Here is an 18,829-nt window from a genome sequence, read left to right on the forward strand (position 1 = left end):
GTGGCTTCCGAGCACCTGCGCTGTGGCCAGTGCAACTGAGGAAGTGAATTTTAATTCATTTACATTTAAATGGACACGTGCGGCTCGGAGTGACCATGCTGAACACAGTGGGGTTCCACGGTAGAAAACCCAATTTAACAGGATTCACAACCTACAGCTTAACTCCGGAACTAAAACGCGGACCTCAACAATTGGCCTTCAGGAAATCTTACTTTTGTTTCCTAAGTTTCAACTGAGGTGAATAAACAAGTGTGATTTTCTCTCACGTGACTCGTTTTTGATCGACAGCTTGATTTTTAGGTAATAAAGAGAGTATATTGTTTTGCTTTTGTTTTATCCCATTGACATTCTGTGCTTGAATCTCCCCTCAGAGGAAGGGGTCACAAGACCAGCTGATGATGGTCATCACAGGAGACTTCCAAAATCTCTTTCACAACAAATACTCTGCTCTATAAATCTAGGGTAATTGCTTCCTCTTTTTGGTATTTCCTCTTTGCTTTTTTCCTTTTTCTCTAATGTAGTAGTTACATTCTAAAACAAAAAGAAGAAATGCTTCAGAAAAACTCTTCAATCCTAATATATGTCTTGATCAAACCAAACCACATCAAAGCAAACTGTTGGCTAACGGTAAGCGTGTGTGCATACACACGTATGTGACACGTATGCGTGTGTGTGGGCAGATGTATAATGGAGAGAAGTGCCATAGAAACGGTTTTATTTCTTGAAGTCTGAACACACAATGTACAAAACCTGCCTGACACAGAGCACGACTGTGATGAAATGAGATTCTCCAAGTGATACCTGCTCTTTCACAGCAGACTGTTTCTCCCCAGTGATCATTATCCCAGAATAAAGCTGGAGGGCCCCCCCTTAAATGGGGGTGCCTCCTTCCACCCCCGTAACTACACTGCAGGGCAGACTGCTGTTTGCTGGGCCGTCTCTTCCACTGCGCAACTTCAGGATCATTCGCTCCCACCCCCGATTTTAAGCTACGTGGCATCCAGGGGGGTCAGGCGGCCTGGGTGCAGCTTCATCCTCGCGAGGCAGCTTCCACGGAGGCGGCCGTCACTTCAGCCAGATCCACTTGTCCCCCACGTCCTTGTTGTACCCGGGGCTGTACCTGCGGCCCGGCAGCTGCGGGAGGGAAAGCCGTGGTCACCAGCAGTTTACAGCGTACGTCCGTCCCCCCAGCTCACCTAACGGCTTCCTCCGCTCCATCCCTCACCTCCCCGCGCCGGCGGGGCCTGCTTCTCGTGGTCCTGCTCTAAGGGTGAGGGGTCCTGCGGAATGAAGCACAACACGACCCTGCCCTCGGGAGCTTCCATGCTGCTGGGGGTGCTACAAATGCCAGTGGCCAACCCAAGTGTCCACGCTGCTGTCGGGAGGGTGGCCATGGAGCCGTGGGCAGAAGTGGCACTGACCTAGGGGAGATGTCTCAGCCCCTCTCTCTGCCCCACCTGCCCGTCTCCTGCCAGCACCTCCTGCCATGGACCCCACCACAAATCGGGGGCAGGGGCCCCAGGGGCGCAGGGCAGACACAGGGTGGACCTGGAGGGGCACAGAGGCTCCCTCACACGGCCAGGAGGGCTCCCAGGGGAAGGGAGCCTGCGGCGAGGGTGAGGGGCCCACAGGCTGGGATGGAGCGTCACGGGGCCGGCCTCCACCGTGGAGCGTGGAAGCCTGGCTCTGAAGGCCAGGCTAGGAGGAGTCTTGCGTAGGCCGGGCGGGGAACAGGCAAGCACGATGAGATTCATCCAGTTACACAGTGGGCACAAAACACGGAGTTTTCTTTTTCCTACTTTCCAGTTAACGTGGTCCAACAGTAGATACGTACACACTACATACTACACACAAAAATCTTCCACACTTTGCCCTTAAGAACAAGTACTAAGCAGTTTAAAAAAGAAATCAGCCTTTCCTTGATTCTCATCGGCAGAGGGCCTTCATTACCAGCCACGCCGAGGTGGAGGCAGAGGCTGCAGTGCAAGGAGGGGGGTCACAGTCACCCCCGAGGCCAGACACGGCCCCGCCTGGACACTCCCCGCGGCCACACTACCCATCCCGGCGCTGAGCCTGCGTCCCCTCTGGCCGGCGCACAGGCCTGCAGTGGGCGTGCGCAGCTGCAGGGCGCTGAGAGAAGCGGGGACCTGTACGTGGGGAGGACAGAAGTGCAGGCTGACCGCAGCTTCCTGCCCTGGGAGCCTCTGGGCACAAGGTCTCGTCCAGGTGCCAGGAACATCCTGGGTACACAACAGGGGAAAAAAGAAAACACCCGGCTCCCCCAGGAGTCATCCTCTTGGGCGGAGACTGGGAAGGGAGCCAGTGGCGCACGACAGTCCAGGGTGCCCGCCAAGGGGGAGCCGGTGGGGAGCGCACACGGAGCAGCAGAGTCCGGGGGTGGGGAGGGTGGGGACGCCTGGTGTGGCCACTGCAGGAGCAGGAGACAGGAGTGGCAGGAGGACCCCGGGAGTGAGATCGGCACCCCTGCTCTCCACCTCCGACAGGCTCTCCGGCAGAAGGTGGTCGTTGGGCCAGAAGAGCTGCAGGTGCCGCCCTGCGCTAGGGTCTCAGTGACCTCCACGGGCCTTAAGGGCTCAGGAGAGCCTGGTAACACAGCGGAGCAGGAGCAGGGCAGAGGCGGGTGGCTCCCCCGGGAGGCGAGCACCCAGGTCGGCTCCGAAGCAGAGTGGGAGCCGCGCGTGGGCCGCTGCGGGGAGACCACCAGCGGGCAGCAGGGACCTGGGCCGGTGGCCGAGAGGGCAGGGCTGTGCTGGAGACCCGGGTGCACAACCACCGCCCAGCAGCTCGAGGGAGGGGCCGCCATCGCAGCGAGGACGGCGCCGGGGAGAACCGAGGAGAGGAGACGCCCGGAGCCTGTGAGCAGGGGGCGCTGTGTGCGGAGACGGGGTGTGAGCAGAGCCTCTGTGCCCAGGGGGCACTGAGATCGCAAAGTCCCCCCACAGACTCCCACGCCCTCACCCCCAGACCCTGTGCCTGTGCAGACATGAGTAAGCCGGGACCTCGAGGCGGGGAGACCGCCCTGGACTGACAGGTGGGCCCAGGGTCATCATGAGGGTCCTGGGAGAGGGTCAGATCAGGAGATGCGGCGGCAGAAGCAGAGGTCAGCCTGACCGGGGACGGGAGCCAAGGCACGAGGGGCCTCCAGAAGCTGGAAAGGAAAGAAGCAGAGGCTCCCCAGAGCCCCAGTGGGAGCACAGCGCCACGCCTGGGTTTGTGCTCTGACCCCCAGACTGGAAAATGACACGGGCACCTTCTCACCCACTCAGCCTGTGGCCGTTCGTTACAGCTGCTACAGAAAACTCATGCAGCATGTTCTGCGTTTTATGACGGAGACACTGGGAGTGTCTGTACAACGAGAGAGAGGCCGCGCTGAGGCCGTGGGAGAGCGGCCACCCTCTGAGAACGAGAACCAGGATCGGGGCAGAGTGGCCACAAAGCAGGAGCCGCGGGTGCATCTCCCCGTGTGGTCTCTCCCTGTCCACAAAGACGTTCCCAGCCAACTGCTATGAATACACAACTGCTGTAGCAAGAAAAGAGCAATCTTAATTTTTATCACTCCGTAATTTTTATCACACCAGAAAGTGATTTCTTTTCATCGGAAAGGTTTTCAAGCTTCACCGACACCAGCAAACCGGCACCGGGCCAGCCCCCAGCACCTGCTGAGGAAGGGCCGGGGAGGCCACAGTTTGGCTCTGCTGTCTTCTTTGCAAACCAAATTTTAAACCATAGAGCAGAGAATAAAAACCCGCAGAATGTGGAACCGCTGAGTGCAGCGAGCGTCTATCAACTGCATCACAAAATCTGCTCTCTGGACCTCTTGGGGCAGCACCTAACTGGCCTTTGATACCCAGACAAGGGTCCCCAGACCCTCAGGGTTCCCTTTCAGTGCAGTTAAGCCAACAGAGAACCCCAGGAGGGTTCCCATTTGGGATTTTTCACAATGAGAATGCAAAAAAAAGCTTCTTCCTTTTCATCTCTTCATATCTGCATCTGCTCCTTTAAGTCAACCTTCCAACCTCCCAACCCCAATCCACCACATTCATCACTTGAGAAAACACGCTCTGTGGCCCTGTGGGGACGGAGTGGCCCAGGACCTCCTGGCGGAAGCACCTCTCAGAAGCCGACGCGGGCACCTTGTCCGACCGTCAGCACAAGAGCGTGACTCCTGGACGCGGGCCCGCAGTCAGTTTTGTCCTGGGTCAGGCCAGGGAGCCGCAGGCACGGTAGGTCTGAGCTCAGCATGGTGCGGCTGAAACAAAGTGATGCTGCTGAGTTTGACTGTGAGGACATTTTAAACCCTGGGTGAGTTCTGATTTTAGAAAAAGGCGCCCATCTCTACGCACTACAGGCATGGGTGCCGTGAAGTGGCTCAAGAGGTCCGAGCTCACAGAGGCCGCTCCTCCCAGGCACTGCTGTCACACGCAGCTCAGAGATGCCGGCACAGGCTTAAACTGCCAGCTGCTTGGACAAAAGCCAGTTGAGAAGAGAAATATATAGGCACTCATCCTCCTGGAGGAAACTGTGAATTCCTTCTACATTTGATACACTGTGTCCTGGCTGCTTTGAGACATGAACAAAAGTCCCTTCTTCTCTAACCTTATAAACTACACAGAATGTATAAACCAGTTGGGAAGTGGGATGGTAGCAGGTGGAAAGTGCTGGAGGAGTGGCGGGGATGGAGAAGTCCTCCCTGACCGACCCGGTCAGCGGGGAAGAGGACACGGTCAGGAGGAAGGGGGAGCAAGGGTGACAAGATGGGGTGGAACCCGTCCCGCTGGAGCCGCCGTGCGTGGAAAGCTGCTCCCTGACGCCCGCGACTTCAGTCACCTTGGCCTCCAGCGGCGCCTCAGCTGGCCTCCGGTTCCACCACTAGGGACGGCCCAGGTGAGAGGCCAACCCATGCCAGGTAACGTCTGCAGCTTCCCGCCACGAGGGAGTAATAGGGCCTGGACTCAACCCCTGGCCACACGCCTCTGGAAACTGGACAAACTGAGTGTGCTGGTGGCACTGGGCAGACATGGGCTGAGTGCTAGGGGGAAGGACCTGGGCAGAAAAGAGCCCCGTCAGTCCAGCGCGTTCGGTCTCTGGCTGAGCAGCGGGCAGGGTGCGTGGGGCGGTGTGCCCGAGGCGGGTGGAGAGCACCCCAGGCACAGGACGTCCCGGGGTGTCGCCGGGTGAGCAGTCCAAGAGCTGCCCTGGGGCTGCGTCAGCCAGAGCAGAGGGGCCGCTCACTGCACACACGGGCACTGAGACCCCCGGGACACACCAGGGGCCGGGCTAACCCTTCCCGAGAAGACAGGCCGCTCTAGACCCACCAAAACGGCTAAACATCCAGCCCCCAAAGCTTAAACTGACTTGCAAGGATCTTAACTGCCTGCCAGAAAGGATCCTAACACTCTTCAAAAGAATGAAACAAAACCTAGCGCTCATAAACATAAAAATTCATGATTTATGGCAACCAATGGAAATTTTCTAGACACCTGAAAGAGAAAAATGTAACTTGTAACCAGGGGGAAAAAAAACAAGCAGACTAAGGAAATGACAAAGATGATGGATTAGGAAACAAGGACATTAAAACAGCTATAAAAATATTCAACGTAATCAAGAAATTAAATGGAAAAGGAAAATAATGAAAGAACTGGAAAATATAAAAAGAACTTCTAGAGTTTAAAAAAACCCAGGATTCCCGAAATAAAAATTCCACTGGGTAGGTGTGGCAGCCACGCAAACGTGCTGCTCAGATGTCCTGCTGCGAGGAGGCCCAAGTGGCCGAGGGCCCAGGTGCTGGCCCTCTGGGCCCACTACCCTGTTCACGCCGAGGCCACACTTCCCACGTAAGGGGCTCAGCCCACGACCAAGAGCAGCAGAGGTTCCATGGCAGCCTATCCGTGGGCCGTGGGCCTCTTTCAGCAGGAGCCTTTGGCTCTAGGACGCCCCGTTGGCCTGGCCAGACCCTTCCTGGACTGTTCCTCCCCAGTCTCCTCCCCTGCCCTCCCCTGTCACAGGGCCAGACCCCTTCCACCTCGGGTCTTGTCCCTGCATCCTTCACAGGGGCTTCCCTCCAAAACCTCAGCAGTGCTTAACCCCATCTTGGCTTCTGTTTCTCGGGGGACCCAAACTAACACAATGAATTAATAGCGTATTACATGTAACCGCAGAAGAAAACAGCAGTGAACTTGAAGACGGAGCAACAGAAACTATCCCAAACAAAACACAGAGAGAAAAAGGCCAAAGACAAATGGACAGACTCTTAGTGACCTGTGGGACAGGATCAAGTCATCCAGCATGTGTGTCCTCAGAGTCCTCGATGGGGGAGGAAAACAATCTGAAGAAATAACGACCAAACATTTTGCAAATGATAGGCAAACTAGAAACCCTCACATCCAAGAAACTCAATAAACCCCAAGCAGGACAAACAGAGAGAAAACCACAGAAGCACATAATAATTAAATTACTGAAAACCAGTGATAAAGAGAGTAAAGGAAAGTCTTAAAAGCAGCCAGAGAAAAAAGTTCTATTAGGTACAAGGGCCAAAGATAAGAATAACTTCAGATTTCTCATCAGAAACTGTGCAAGCCAGGTATCTATGGAGTATCTTCAGTGTTGGCAGAAAACAACTGTCAACCCAGAATTCTATGATGAATGAAAAATCTATCAAAATGAAATGGAAATAAATATATTTCTAAACAACAGCTAATAGAAGTCATCACTAGCAGGCCTGTGCTATGACGTCAGCTATTAAAGGGGGCTACTCAGCCAGATGAAACCTGGACCTACACGAAGGAACGGAGCACAGCAGGAACGACAGCTGCAGGAGGAAGGGCAGGAAGGAGGAAAGACTGAAGAAAAAGCTCTAATGAACTGTTTAAACCCATAGTAGTAACAGTATATCCTGAGGCTCCTAACGTGTGGAAGTGAAACACACAAGCGTAACAGCACAGAGGACAGAAGGGGGGAGAGAAGCCCACTGCGAGGGGCTCACATCACGTGTGACGTGGCCCGATGATGGCTTTCTGGGGGACCGTGACAAGGTAAAGGTGTGCACTGCACACCTCACAGCAGTCACTAACGATGAGATAAAGAGGTGCAGCTGATAGGTCGACGGAGGGAATAAAACGGAACCACGGAAAACAACCGACTAACCCACAGAAGCCAGGGACAGAGGGAGTAAGACGCTGCCGCAGGGCTGAAATGTGAGCGAGGCAGGCGCAGCAGGTCCCTCAGCTGGAGCGCCTCGCCCTGACCCGGCAGACAGCACACACGTCACGGGCGCGCCCCCTTCGATGGATGACCGCCTCTGTGCCGCTACTTCGCTTTCTGCCCAGACAATGTCTCACTCTCCCAGCCCCAGCTGCTACCCCACGCAGTTATCTACCAGTTAGAGAATCACTCCCAGGAAAGAAGTCCCGTAAGAAGACTGCCGCTTTATGAAAACTCACAATTCGGTAGGAAAGAACATTCAGTGAGTCTGATGACTCGACGCCCTTGGAAACACCGTTCGGGAGAAAGCCGACCAGACCTACCCTGCTCAGCCCCCATCAGACAAATCGAGGGTCCTCACGGGCCCACAAGCGACCCCCCTGGACCTGCGGCTGAGCCGCTACCCCCGGCACTCGCTGCCCGAGCTGGCTGCCCTTCCTGGAGTGCCCTCCTGAGCACCTACCTCTTCCTCCTGAACGTCTGCCCTAAACGAGGCCCGCTCCTCCACGACACCTCTGCTCAAGCTGAGGGAGCCAGCACCACTCCTGGGAACTCCCGAGTCCACCGTCCCATCCTCTGGGCACCCACCTTGGTGACGCCCGCCGCCATCAAGATGGACCTGGATCCTAGAGGGCGGCCTGCCTACCAGTCCCATTCCCAGCACCGCCTTGGGATCGGACACGTGAGGTCAGCAGGCAGGCACTGTCTCCGAGGTAGAAGATGTTAAGTGATGCGCTCGAGGTCAGCGGGAGAGAAGGGGCAGGCTGACACCCGAGCCCAGATGCTCTGACCCTCGAATCCAGGAACGTCTTGCCCACCACCCCCTGCAGATATCCGCTGCGTTAAATGGCACGTCTCCGTGCGCCGTTAACGTGTGAAGTCCCTGCACCGTGCGGAGCTTTCCCCTCCTGTCCGCCGGTACACACTGAGCTCCGCCGCTGTGAGACTGCAGGACGCATGTCAGGGTCCAGTCCACAACCACCCTGCCCGGGGAAGGCCGGCTGCCCCGCTTTTCCTGCCCTTTTACGTGTGCCTCAAAGAACTACCCGGGGAGCGGGGGGCACTGTCATTTCTTAGCATCACCTCAGGGACAGTCAATGATGCTCGGGGTTTCCTGGTTGAAAGAGTTTTCCTGGAGGATTAAATATATGTAGTAATTCTAGCATCAAATCCTGTGTTGTATTACTGTAAAAAGGTGAATTTTTTTAAAAAGGATGGAATAACGCCTTGCCTCTTCTGGATCTGCTTCACTCCGCTGGAGCAATAAATGGTAATATTAGGTACTATTGACTCTGCTCCCTCTAGACGCACCAAGGAGCTGAAAACTACTAAATAATTGTGGGGTGGCGCGGGGATTCCAATTTCCCACCCCTGTTACTCATTATTACACACAAATGCTGATGAGCCCTGCTAAGAATTTCTCATTAATTTTAAAGAAGAGCACCAGAGAAATTATTTATTAAAGTCACTTCTTTGATATACAATTTCCCCAATTTTCCATTACCATTAAACATAAATCAAGTATAAAAAAATGAAATCAACTTCCAAAAAATCTTATTTTATCAAAGTCCATTTTCAAAAACAATCTTTTTATTTTAAAAATAAGTGCCTCCTATTTTTAGCACACGAACACCACAGCCTATTACAAATACATCCACACTGAGGTCCTGTCTTCACGCCACAAGCGTCATAACATCATATACTTTAAATGTCTTAATCCCATTTAACTCATATTAACTGTGAAAAAGAAAAGCTCCTAACTCAAGCGCTCGTTCAAATACCTGAAAGCAGGATGTATCCTAAAAATTCTAAAACCAAAGTAATGACTGGACACACGCAAAGTCCAGGCACCCCTGGTGGGTCAGGGTGCGTGTGAAACGCTACCCTATCATTTCGCACCAGCAGGTCCCTGTGAAAACCTGCAACTGCACACAAATCGGTGCACCTGGTAAAAAGTCTACCTTTATATACTAACTTTCTTCTCCAAGGGACATACATTATTTTCTGTACGCAGAAATATAAATAATGGGACATGGAGATGAACACTGAACTTCAACCATGAGCTTTCCATGGAGCACGCAGTGAGGGCAGAGGGGTGCATGCCTCTTCCAGCCACAACTAATGAAGGACAGACTGAAGACATTTAGCACCTACTTTCACGTTAAACGACTTCTAAACTGAGAATTTGTATGTTAACATAAAAGACAGACACCAAATTAAGTTCTAACTAAGGGTTGAACATCGAGAGGAAACATGAAACGACCAAGTCTGTACCTTTCTTCTTCGGCAGGTTTAGATACATTGATCCGAAGGCTTTTCTGTTTATTGCAAGTTTGTCTTTATTAAGGTGAACTTCGTAAAGGCAAGAACATACAGTGTTAACATATTAAAGTTATTAAACATCTCTATTTTAAAAAATGGTAAAGAAGAACTTGATACGGAAAATGAAAATAGTAACCTGAGATAGTAAAGAAATAAAAATAGCAGGAGAGAAAACCGAAGATCCTGTTGTCCTAGCAACTAACTGTCTTGGACAAGATCGGATTCATGGAAGGAACACAGTATCTTAATAGCATCTGGCCTCCTTAAATTGGAAAGAGATGGAGTCGGTAAAGTGGAGACTGAGTCACAGTTTGTCTACCCCGAGGGAGGGCTGCACAGTAATAAAAAGTGACCTGGCACAGTGCCTGAAAAATGACTTAAAAAAATTAGCAGGCGCTCATGCACACATTCGGTATTTATATGAATCTGTCTATAGGGTCACTTCCAAATACAAAATCGGAGGGGCTGTGTGATTGGAAAATGCATTGACAAATGCTTCTCAGGTTCCAGGTACTCAGGCCCCTCTGAGATCCCCGGGCAGTCCCTGGAGACCAGATGGGAGGCTGAAGGCCAGCAGGACCCCAGCCAGTCCAGCCACAGGACTGAGCCAAACGCCCAGGCCACCGGATCAACCAAACAAAACCAAACCGACGTTAAAAGTCCTTCTGTTCCTATGAAAACCCGAGATCCTTTCTCTCCTGAAAAGGTCGCTCCACACTAGTGGAGGCCCCAGGGCCACAACACAGCTGAAGGGGCAGCGCTGACACGTGAGCTATGCCGCGAGCCCGGTCTGCACGGGAGGCCCCGCACCCCGCCCGGGAGCTGGGCGTGAAGGGCTGCCTGCCATGGACAGACGCCGTGGCCTCACCTGCCCTCCCGGAGCCGCGGAGCCTTGCCTACAAGCGGCGACGAGAAGCGTTGTGCCGTCCTGTGGGCACAGCGCGGGGCCCGCCCACACGGGCACAGTGGGGAGACGCCTTCCCGACCCGCCCTCCAGCCTGCTTCCGCCCGCACAGCGCCTCCTACCAGCGTCGCCCTGAGCTGGCCCCGAGCCTCACCCCCTTGCCTCGCCTCTCAGGTTCTCCCCACAGGGCTGCTTGCGGCCAGTGATTCCGAACAAAGCCCGCAGCTCACCCCAGGGGGCCCCCCAAAGCCCTCTCCCTGCAGCGAGATTCTGCATCCCCGAGCGCCCGGAGCCCCCGGGACCGGCCTCGGTTCTCAGTCCTCAGCGCTCCCCCTTCCCTTCACGAACACGCGCCCCGGAGCCACCACACCAGCCGCTCCGCCCGCGGCAGCCCCGTCCCGGCGGCCTCAGCCTTCACGACGCTGCTCCTCTCGGAGGAGACCCAGGCCCCCAGGCCCCCGGCGACTCGGCTCATCCCTCGTCCTGTAATCCCAACGCCCGGGCCACCGCCGTGAAGCCCTCTCCCCCGTCGGCCCCCAGCAGGAACCGCGTCGCATCCTGTGTCCACGTGTCTGTCGCTCCCGCTGGTCGGTGACTCTCCAGAGCTCTGTGTCCTTAGAGCAGCGTCTGGCACTGAGAGTGCAACAAATGGGCACCGGACGAATACACAGGACAGGGGAGCGCCCAGGGCCTCTTCCTGGCTCTGCGGTGTGACAAGTGTGGCCACCATGGAAACATATCACGCTGCACGCTGCAGAGCCAGAAACCAGGCGCCCAACTCCGGGGCTGTAAGAGCTGAGAGGCCCCATGAAGAAGTTCCGGAGAAACAGGCCCCTTCCCAGGATATGGGCCACCTGTCGGGGCATAAGTGATGCAGACCGCGTGCCCAAATGTCAGCGTGGCCCTAAAAACTACACAAGGGCAAGCCAAAGAAAAAATTACAAAAGCCCAAGAAGCAAAATGAGTTGTCTGGACCCTGTGACCTGGACACTTCCCAGCTCAGGCCCCGGTGCCCCTGAGTCTGTCCAGCCTCTAAAGGAAAGATATCCATAAACCAGTATGCCTGACGGTCTGCAACGAAAGGCCACTGTTGCCACAAGCAACTCCCCCTCTTAGGAATCCCCTGCGCCCCCATATCGCCCCCACTGCCACCAGCATCCAGTTCAGAGCACACCCAGGTGTGGTCTACACTGCTCCCCACTCTCTTCCTAGGACCATACATGTGAGTCTGAAAGTCGTAAGACCAACACCCACGTCCATCGCAGGGACCTCAGGTGCCCGCTCTCCTGTCCCGCAGTCACAGCCCTTCCCCTGTGGACCCTCTTTCGTTTGAATCCTTCAACAATAGTTTAGTTTTGAAAACCTAGGGAGTAAGAACAAATCTGGCTGCACAGGGAACGGCGAGGTTGCCCCGGGAGACAGCAGCTGCGAGGAAGGAAGGCGAGCTTGTCCTGGTCACAGCCATGCCCCCGTCGCCTCTCACCCACAGCCTGAAGCTCTGCTTCCCCGCCTCCACCTGTGCCCCAGTCAACATCCAACACGGCACACAGCGCCATCCTCCTAACACGAGCTTCGGATTCTATCACTCAGAGCACGCCAACGGGCCACAGCTTCCCTGCGACTTCAACCAAAGTCCTCACACCACGGCCCACGGGCCCTCGCTGCGCGTGCCCTGCTACCTTCTCAGCTCACCTGCGCTCTGCCTGCCCCTCCACTTCACCACGTGCACTCTTCTTTTCCTAGAACGTGCCAAGCCTGCCTCTACCTCCCAACCCCGCCGCCTCCCCGCACGTGCAGCCGGGACACCCACGCCTTCTGGTACCCAAGGCCTCTCTCTACAAAACAGCTCCCACCCGAGACGGCTTTACTTCCGCCCCACAGCGCTCCGGGGCCCCCCACGTATCTGGTGATCACTGGCTCATTCCTCCCCCTGCTCTGTCTTATTCCCCAATATCCCCAGCGCTCAGGACAGCGCCTGCAACAGAACGCAAGCACTTGCTGAGTGGCAAGTGACTCGATGCAGAACGCGGCCTGAGGCGACCCCGCTGGGGCGTGTCTGCAACGCCAGGCTCAGCAGCACGTGTGCGGGGGGAGCCGCCATCCCTCGTACCACTCAGTGCTCTCCAGACGCCCGAATAGCTCTCCCGGACAGAACCCTCCCACCACCGCACAAGCCTTTTATCCTCTGCGTTTCCCTCCTACACCTTCAACGCTGGGGACTGAAAGATTTCTCCACCCCGGGGGTTCACTGAGCAAATACATACTGAGCGAAGGGAGACACAGGGCTCCCCACTTGGACCCTCTGTGGAAGGGACATGAGAAGAACCAGCACCAAATCAGCTTTCAGATCATACAGAGAAACAGACGCCTTCCATTTCCAGCAAAACAACAGCCTGATACCCTGCAACACCTCTTGATATAAAACCTCTAGAAATGCTTTTAAATGCACTGATGGGCTCTGCGAGAAATCACAAGGGGCTGAAATGAAGAGCGAGCTGGAAACCAGAGGGAGAGCTGCAGCCTCCGCTGCCCCGGGGCATCTGCAGAGCCGCTGGGAGGCACGGCAAAGCGGCGCCCGTGCAGGGGGACACCTGTGACGCCCCTCTGCACGTAGGCGCAGCTCCGAGGGCGCACCCTCAGGGGAAGGCGGGAGGGAAGAAAGCGCCCTGACGGCAAGGGGGTCTCAGCGGGCGTCTTAAGAATTCACACCCTCAGCCTGTCCTCACACAAGTGGGGGGTTCCAATCCTCACCATCCGGGGCCTGGACTCCCACAGGCAGCAAAGGAAGCTGAAATCCCGGCTCCTCCTGAATCTCAGGGCCTGGAGGCGGCAACAGTCCTTCCAGGAGCAAGGCTGTCAGCGTCAGCAAACAACACAGGATGCCCCGCGAACGAAATATTTGGGGCGTGCTTACACCGAGAGAGTCTGGGTTCACCTGAAATCAAACGTCCCTGGGCATCCTGTACTGAGGAGGGGCCCAGGGATAAATACCCACGAAGCATGAACTCAGTGTCCAGTCTCCAAAATGCAGAAGGAAATAAGCGACCATGGGTAAGAATCAGAGGAAACAATAAACAACAGAGTCAGACAGGCCTCCAGCCCTGAGATCACACATAGCAGATAGTGACTACATTTAAGACGTTTAAAGCAAGAGAAGAAACTGAAAACAGAAGCAAGGAATAAGATCCTACCAACAAATCTGAAAGTACCCACATAACAAAAAAGAAATTTAAATCTAGACCTATCTTGGTTAAACTCTAAAACACCAAAGACAGAAAGAGTAGAAAGTTCCTGAAAGAGAAAAGGAGACCATAATATTTCATTAAAAAAAACAAAAGGAAGCAGACACTTCTGGGGAAGAAACTGTCATAAAGGGACTTCCCTGGTGGCGCAGTGGTTAAGAATCCACCTGCCAATGCATGGGACACAGGTTCGAGCCCTGGTCCGGAAGGATCCCACATGCCGCGGAGCAACTAAGCCCGTGCATCACAACTACTGAGCCTGCGCTCTAGGGCCCACAAGCCACAGCTACAGAGCCCGAGTGCTGCAACTACTGAAGCCCGCACACCTAGAGCCTGTGCTCCACAACAAGAAGCCCACGCACCACAACAAAGAGTAGCCCCTGCTCGCCACAACTAGAGAAAGCCCGTGCGCAGCAACAAAGACCCAATACAGCCATAAATTAATTAATTAATTAATTAATTAATTAATTTTAAAAAAGAAGAAACTGTCATAAATTCTTATTGCTGGGGTGTTTATGGCCATGAACATATGGAAAATACCACTTGCACCTGCATAAACAATTAGTGTCACAAATTTTCTTACCTCCCGTTTGTTCCCCTAGAAACAAAATTGTTCTTCTGATGCAAGCTTCTTGTTGCCCCTCCCTTTCCCTTCTGAAGTTAACCATGTAAGCGTCTAATTTTAGCCATTTACCACCTACTTATTTTGTAATTCCCCATATGCATATGAATAAGTTTTGGTTTACTTTTTCTGTGTTTAAAGAAAAAAAAAAACACAAAAGGTCATTGCATGACTTCTTTTTCCAAGAATTAGAAGTGTTAGCCAATAATTTCCAGCCACAAAGTATCAACAAGTTCCATATCCACTATAAAATATGCATGCGATACAATGGATGTATTATGAGAACACCACCCTCCTCAAGCTTCCCAAGCATCTCCGTAAGCACAGGGCAAGTGCACTTCGAGCTTCTTATGAAATCATGAAGTGTGTTTCTACTAAGTTTATTACCCTTATTATATTAATCAGGGTGATACAGTTGACCCCTGAACAACGTGGGTTGAACTCTGTGGGTCCACTTATCTGTGGATATTTTTCGATAGTGAACACTACCGTACTACCCAGGCCCTGGGTGGCTGAATCCACGGACACAGGGGAACAACAGACCGCGGATACGGAGGCCCGCCTGTAAGTTATATGCCCCCACGTTGTTCAAGGGTCAACTGTATAAACTTTTCATGTCGTCAGTGGAGTTTGGCTAAAACATACTTAACATTAAAATTTTTTTTCCTAGAAAATGAGGAACCAGGGAAACGGATTTCTACAGACCACTGCCATAAAAACGCACCCCATCAAGCCCTTATTCCAGGAAATAAATGGCACAAAACACCCTCTGCTCTGATACTGAACCAGTCCTTCTCTAAAAGAAACAGTTCCTTAAGATGTTCCCAAACCGCTCGCTCCCTCCCTGTGGGGAACCAACCGGCGACTTGGTGTCTGAGAGACACACCAGCCTCCCTGCCTCACCGGCTGCTCGCCTGGGCGTTTCTAGAAATACGCTCTGCAGCCTGGCCAGGGAACCTTCTCTGAGGAGTAACAAACCTTTCCAGATACAAACAGCTGCAACAGACACTCACAGAAGGGCTTTATTCATTCGTCTTTATCCCTCACAACACACTTTCTAGAGGGAAATTTGGTAATAACTGTTGCTCATGTCTTTAACATTCAAGAGAAATTCTGTGAATGAAGAAATATAGCCACTATTATTTACATTCTAATTTCAATTTATCATTTTTTAAAATATCAAGCAACTAAATTTCCTTTCAAAAAACAGCATTCCTCTAAATAGTCACACAATTTTTACCCCACAGACAAATATAAACGCTATGGCAGGCATGGTGACTTCTGGAAAGGGGGAAAGAGCAAACACACAGTGGAGAGACCTGACAGACACACCTCAGCCAGGTGTCAACGTCAACACCAGCAGTGATGCGTCACATTGATGGTACTTCAACCCTGTGGTCTTTCTCCCCCAAACGCACACATCCAGGCTAATTGTAAGAAAAACACCAGACAAACTCCAACTGATGGACATTCTATAAAACACCTGACCAGGACTCCTCAAAACTGTCAGAATCACTAAAAACAAGGGAAGTCTGAGAAGTCGTCACAGCCAAGAGGGGCTGATGGAGACGTGACAATTGAAAGTCACGTGCTGTTCTGCATGGGATCCTGGGACAGAAAAACGACATTAGGGAAAAACGATGGAAATCTGAATAAGGTATGGACTTTAGTTAGTAATATGTATCAATATTGTTTAGTATTGGTAACAAATATACCACACTAATATAAGATGTTAATATGGGAAACTGGGGTATATGAGAACTCTCCAGTACCTTCATTTTTCTGTAACTCTAAAACCGTTCTAAAAAATGAAGTTATTTTTTAAAAACACTTATGCATTTTAAAAATTAGATTTCCCCCATCATTTAAATATTGATTAAAAATTTCAACATTTCTAAACATTAAAATTGTAAGTCCAATATAGTCTTAATAGATTCCCTTTAATGCTCACAGATTAAAAATAAGACAAAACTTAACAACAATGAAAAACTGCCAAATAGCCTCCCCGTGTCACTGGGTAAAATGACTAATATGTCCAGCTTCTGGTGGACTAGTGCAGATCAAGTCCCCTCCCAAGCCACCAAGAAAAACGGACAACATATGAAAAAAAATCTGTGCCGAGACTTCAAAGGCAGGGCGGTTCCAAGGCCCCAGGAGAGGAAAGCGAAAAGGGTGGCTGCAAGGTGACTGCCTCCCCCCAGGGCCCCGCCCACTCTCACTGGCAGGACCCTGAGGGGCTGAGCCCGCCCTCAGCAGGGAGGGGGCCGTGGGGACAAAACTGCAGGTCAGGACCCACCAAAGAGAAGGGACTCTAGTAAAAGTGCTCCATCAGGAAGGGCAAACAGGAAATACAGCAGACCTCACAAACCTAAGCGCAGTGTCCCCTGGCTCGGCTCCTGACGGACTCGGGAGTCGGCCCTACTAAAACGCTGCCAGAAGACAGCAAGGACAGCAACAGCAGCCTCACGCTATCTTTACAGTTCTTCCAAAATAATGACTGGCATTTTAAAAAATACCAGCATACCAAAAAAGATTAAATGTCCCCAAACGGAAAGGACAGAGGGAGAATCAGTTTAAACAGATGGAACAGAGGTCCAGATATTACAGTTACCAGATAACTTTGTGATTAATATGTCAAAGAATTTAGATAACAAAATAATTTCAACAGACAACTCAAAATTATAAAAAAAATGGAAATCCTAAAATCAAAAAGGACTACAATTAAAGTTAAAACTTCAAATATAGAAAATACATGTCTAGGAGCAGATTGGGAAGAGCTGAAAAGAGTAGTAACTTAGAAGACAGAGTGAAGAACATATCCGGGCTGAAGGTCATAGAGAAAACAGAATGAAAGATACAGAAAGGAGGGACACAGAACATGGTGAAAAGGTCCAACATGTGGTCAAGTGGAGCCCAAGAAGAGCAGAGAAAACGGGGTGCAAGCAATACTGAAGAGGTACTAGCAAGACTCTTCTAAAACTGACAACGAATATCAGCCAAAGAATGTTCTGAACTACAAGCAAAGTACACACAAAAGTACAGACGCACACACCCCAAGACAGTGTAAATGCTCAAAACCAAGTCAGAAACACCACCTAAAAACAAAACAAAACAAAACAAAACCTTGCCAGAAACGTAGGAAAACGATCTTCAAAAGAGGTTTGCGCCTACATGGGTGGGCAGCAGGACACAGCAGAGGGTGGGGAAACACCAGTGGAAACTGTGGAAGGGAGCAGTGGTAGCAGTGGTGGGAACCTGGTGATACACTGGGGGGACTGATCCAGGAAGCAGATGCACTGACCTGAGGGAAGCCAGGCTTCTCACTATCTGAGAAGGACGTGGGCTGGGGGACCGTGAGAACGAGCCTTGTTGTGTCACTCTGGAATTGAAGGTACTGATGTGAATTCACAGCTGTCAGTATACTGAGAGACAGAAATGAATATAGATGTATATGGATAAAACAGAAATCTGTGAGTCCATAGTGATATAAATAAATAAATGAATAAACAGAGAAGAGAGAGCATTTCTTTATAGCAGAATAGGAACTAATAATGTAGAAGGAATGATAGAATTAGGAAAATTACAATAATCATTAATTTAGCCAAGAAAATCAACAGATGCTATCTACTGGGTCAAGGCTTGATGAGAAAATGGATAGTTACATAGTTTCAAAGCACTTCCCCTGAAAACACTTATTAATTACAAGGAGTAAAAGAATAACTTTACAGGAGGACACTATCTCAGTCAAGTGATCAAAGTTAATAGAAACAGTGATGGGACAAATAGGAATCACCTGCTACCTGATAAGATGTAATGAGTTCTGTGACCTTCCTACAAAAAACACATGAAAACTAAATCTAATCATGGGAAAACATCAAACAAATCCAAATTGAAGGATATTAAAAAGTAACCATCCTGTAATCTTCAGAAGTGTCAAGGTCTTGAATATCAAGGAAAGCCTGAAGAACTGATCAGATTCAAAGATTCTAAAGAGACAAGATAATTAAATGCAACACATTTTCCTGGATTAGATCTTTTTGCTTTGAAGAACATTACTGGGACAAGTGATTAGCCTTGAACAAGGTCTGTAGATTAGAGGTAGCAATGTATGAATGTTAGTTTCCTGATTTTGATAGCTATATTGTGGTCATGTAGGAGAATGTCCTTGTTTATAAGAATTACACATTAAAGCAGTGGTTCCCAAACCTTAGTGCATATCAGAATTGGCTGGAGGACTCCTTAAAATAGATTCCTGGGCCCCATCCCCAGAGAACCTCATCCAGTAGGCCCCGGCTGGGGCCTGAGAACTTGCATTCCTCATGAGTGCCCAGGTGATGCCGATATGGGGACCACACTCTGAGAATCTCTGCATTAAGATGTTTGAAGACAATGGGGTATAATGATGACCACTTACAAAGGTTCAGAAGTTATTTTTCTATTCTTGCTATTTTTGTAAGTTTGAAAAATTCCAAAATAAAAACTAGAACAAATTAAAGACCATTTTAAACAATAAGGGTG

The 18,829-nt window shown here is 51.3% G+C and overlaps 1 protein-coding gene across 4 annotated transcripts in view; it reads right to left on the reverse strand.

Annotated features, from left to right (window-relative positions):
- Positions 1 to 698: 698 nt before the first annotated feature.
- Positions 699 to 18,829, reverse strand: part of NDUFA10 (NADH:ubiquinone oxidoreductase subunit A10) — a 49,719-nt gene continuing 31,588 nt past the window's right edge. For all 4 annotated transcript variants that reach the window (XM_036857920.1, XM_036857921.1, XM_036857924.1 and 1 more), the window contains one exon: positions 699 to 1,134. In XM_036857920.1, coding sequence (XP_036713815.1) covers positions 1,066 to 1,134 — 69 coding nt within the window. In that variant the 3' untranslated portion in view covers positions 699 to 1,065. The remainder of the gene's footprint in view (positions 1,135 to 18,829) is intronic.

Source organism: Balaenoptera musculus, chromosome 7 (assembly GCF_009873245.2).
Source record: "Balaenoptera musculus isolate JJ_BM4_2016_0621 chromosome 7, mBalMus1.pri.v3, whole genome shotgun sequence".
Lineage (NCBI taxonomy): Eukaryota > Metazoa > Chordata > Mammalia > Artiodactyla > Balaenopteridae > Balaenoptera > Balaenoptera musculus.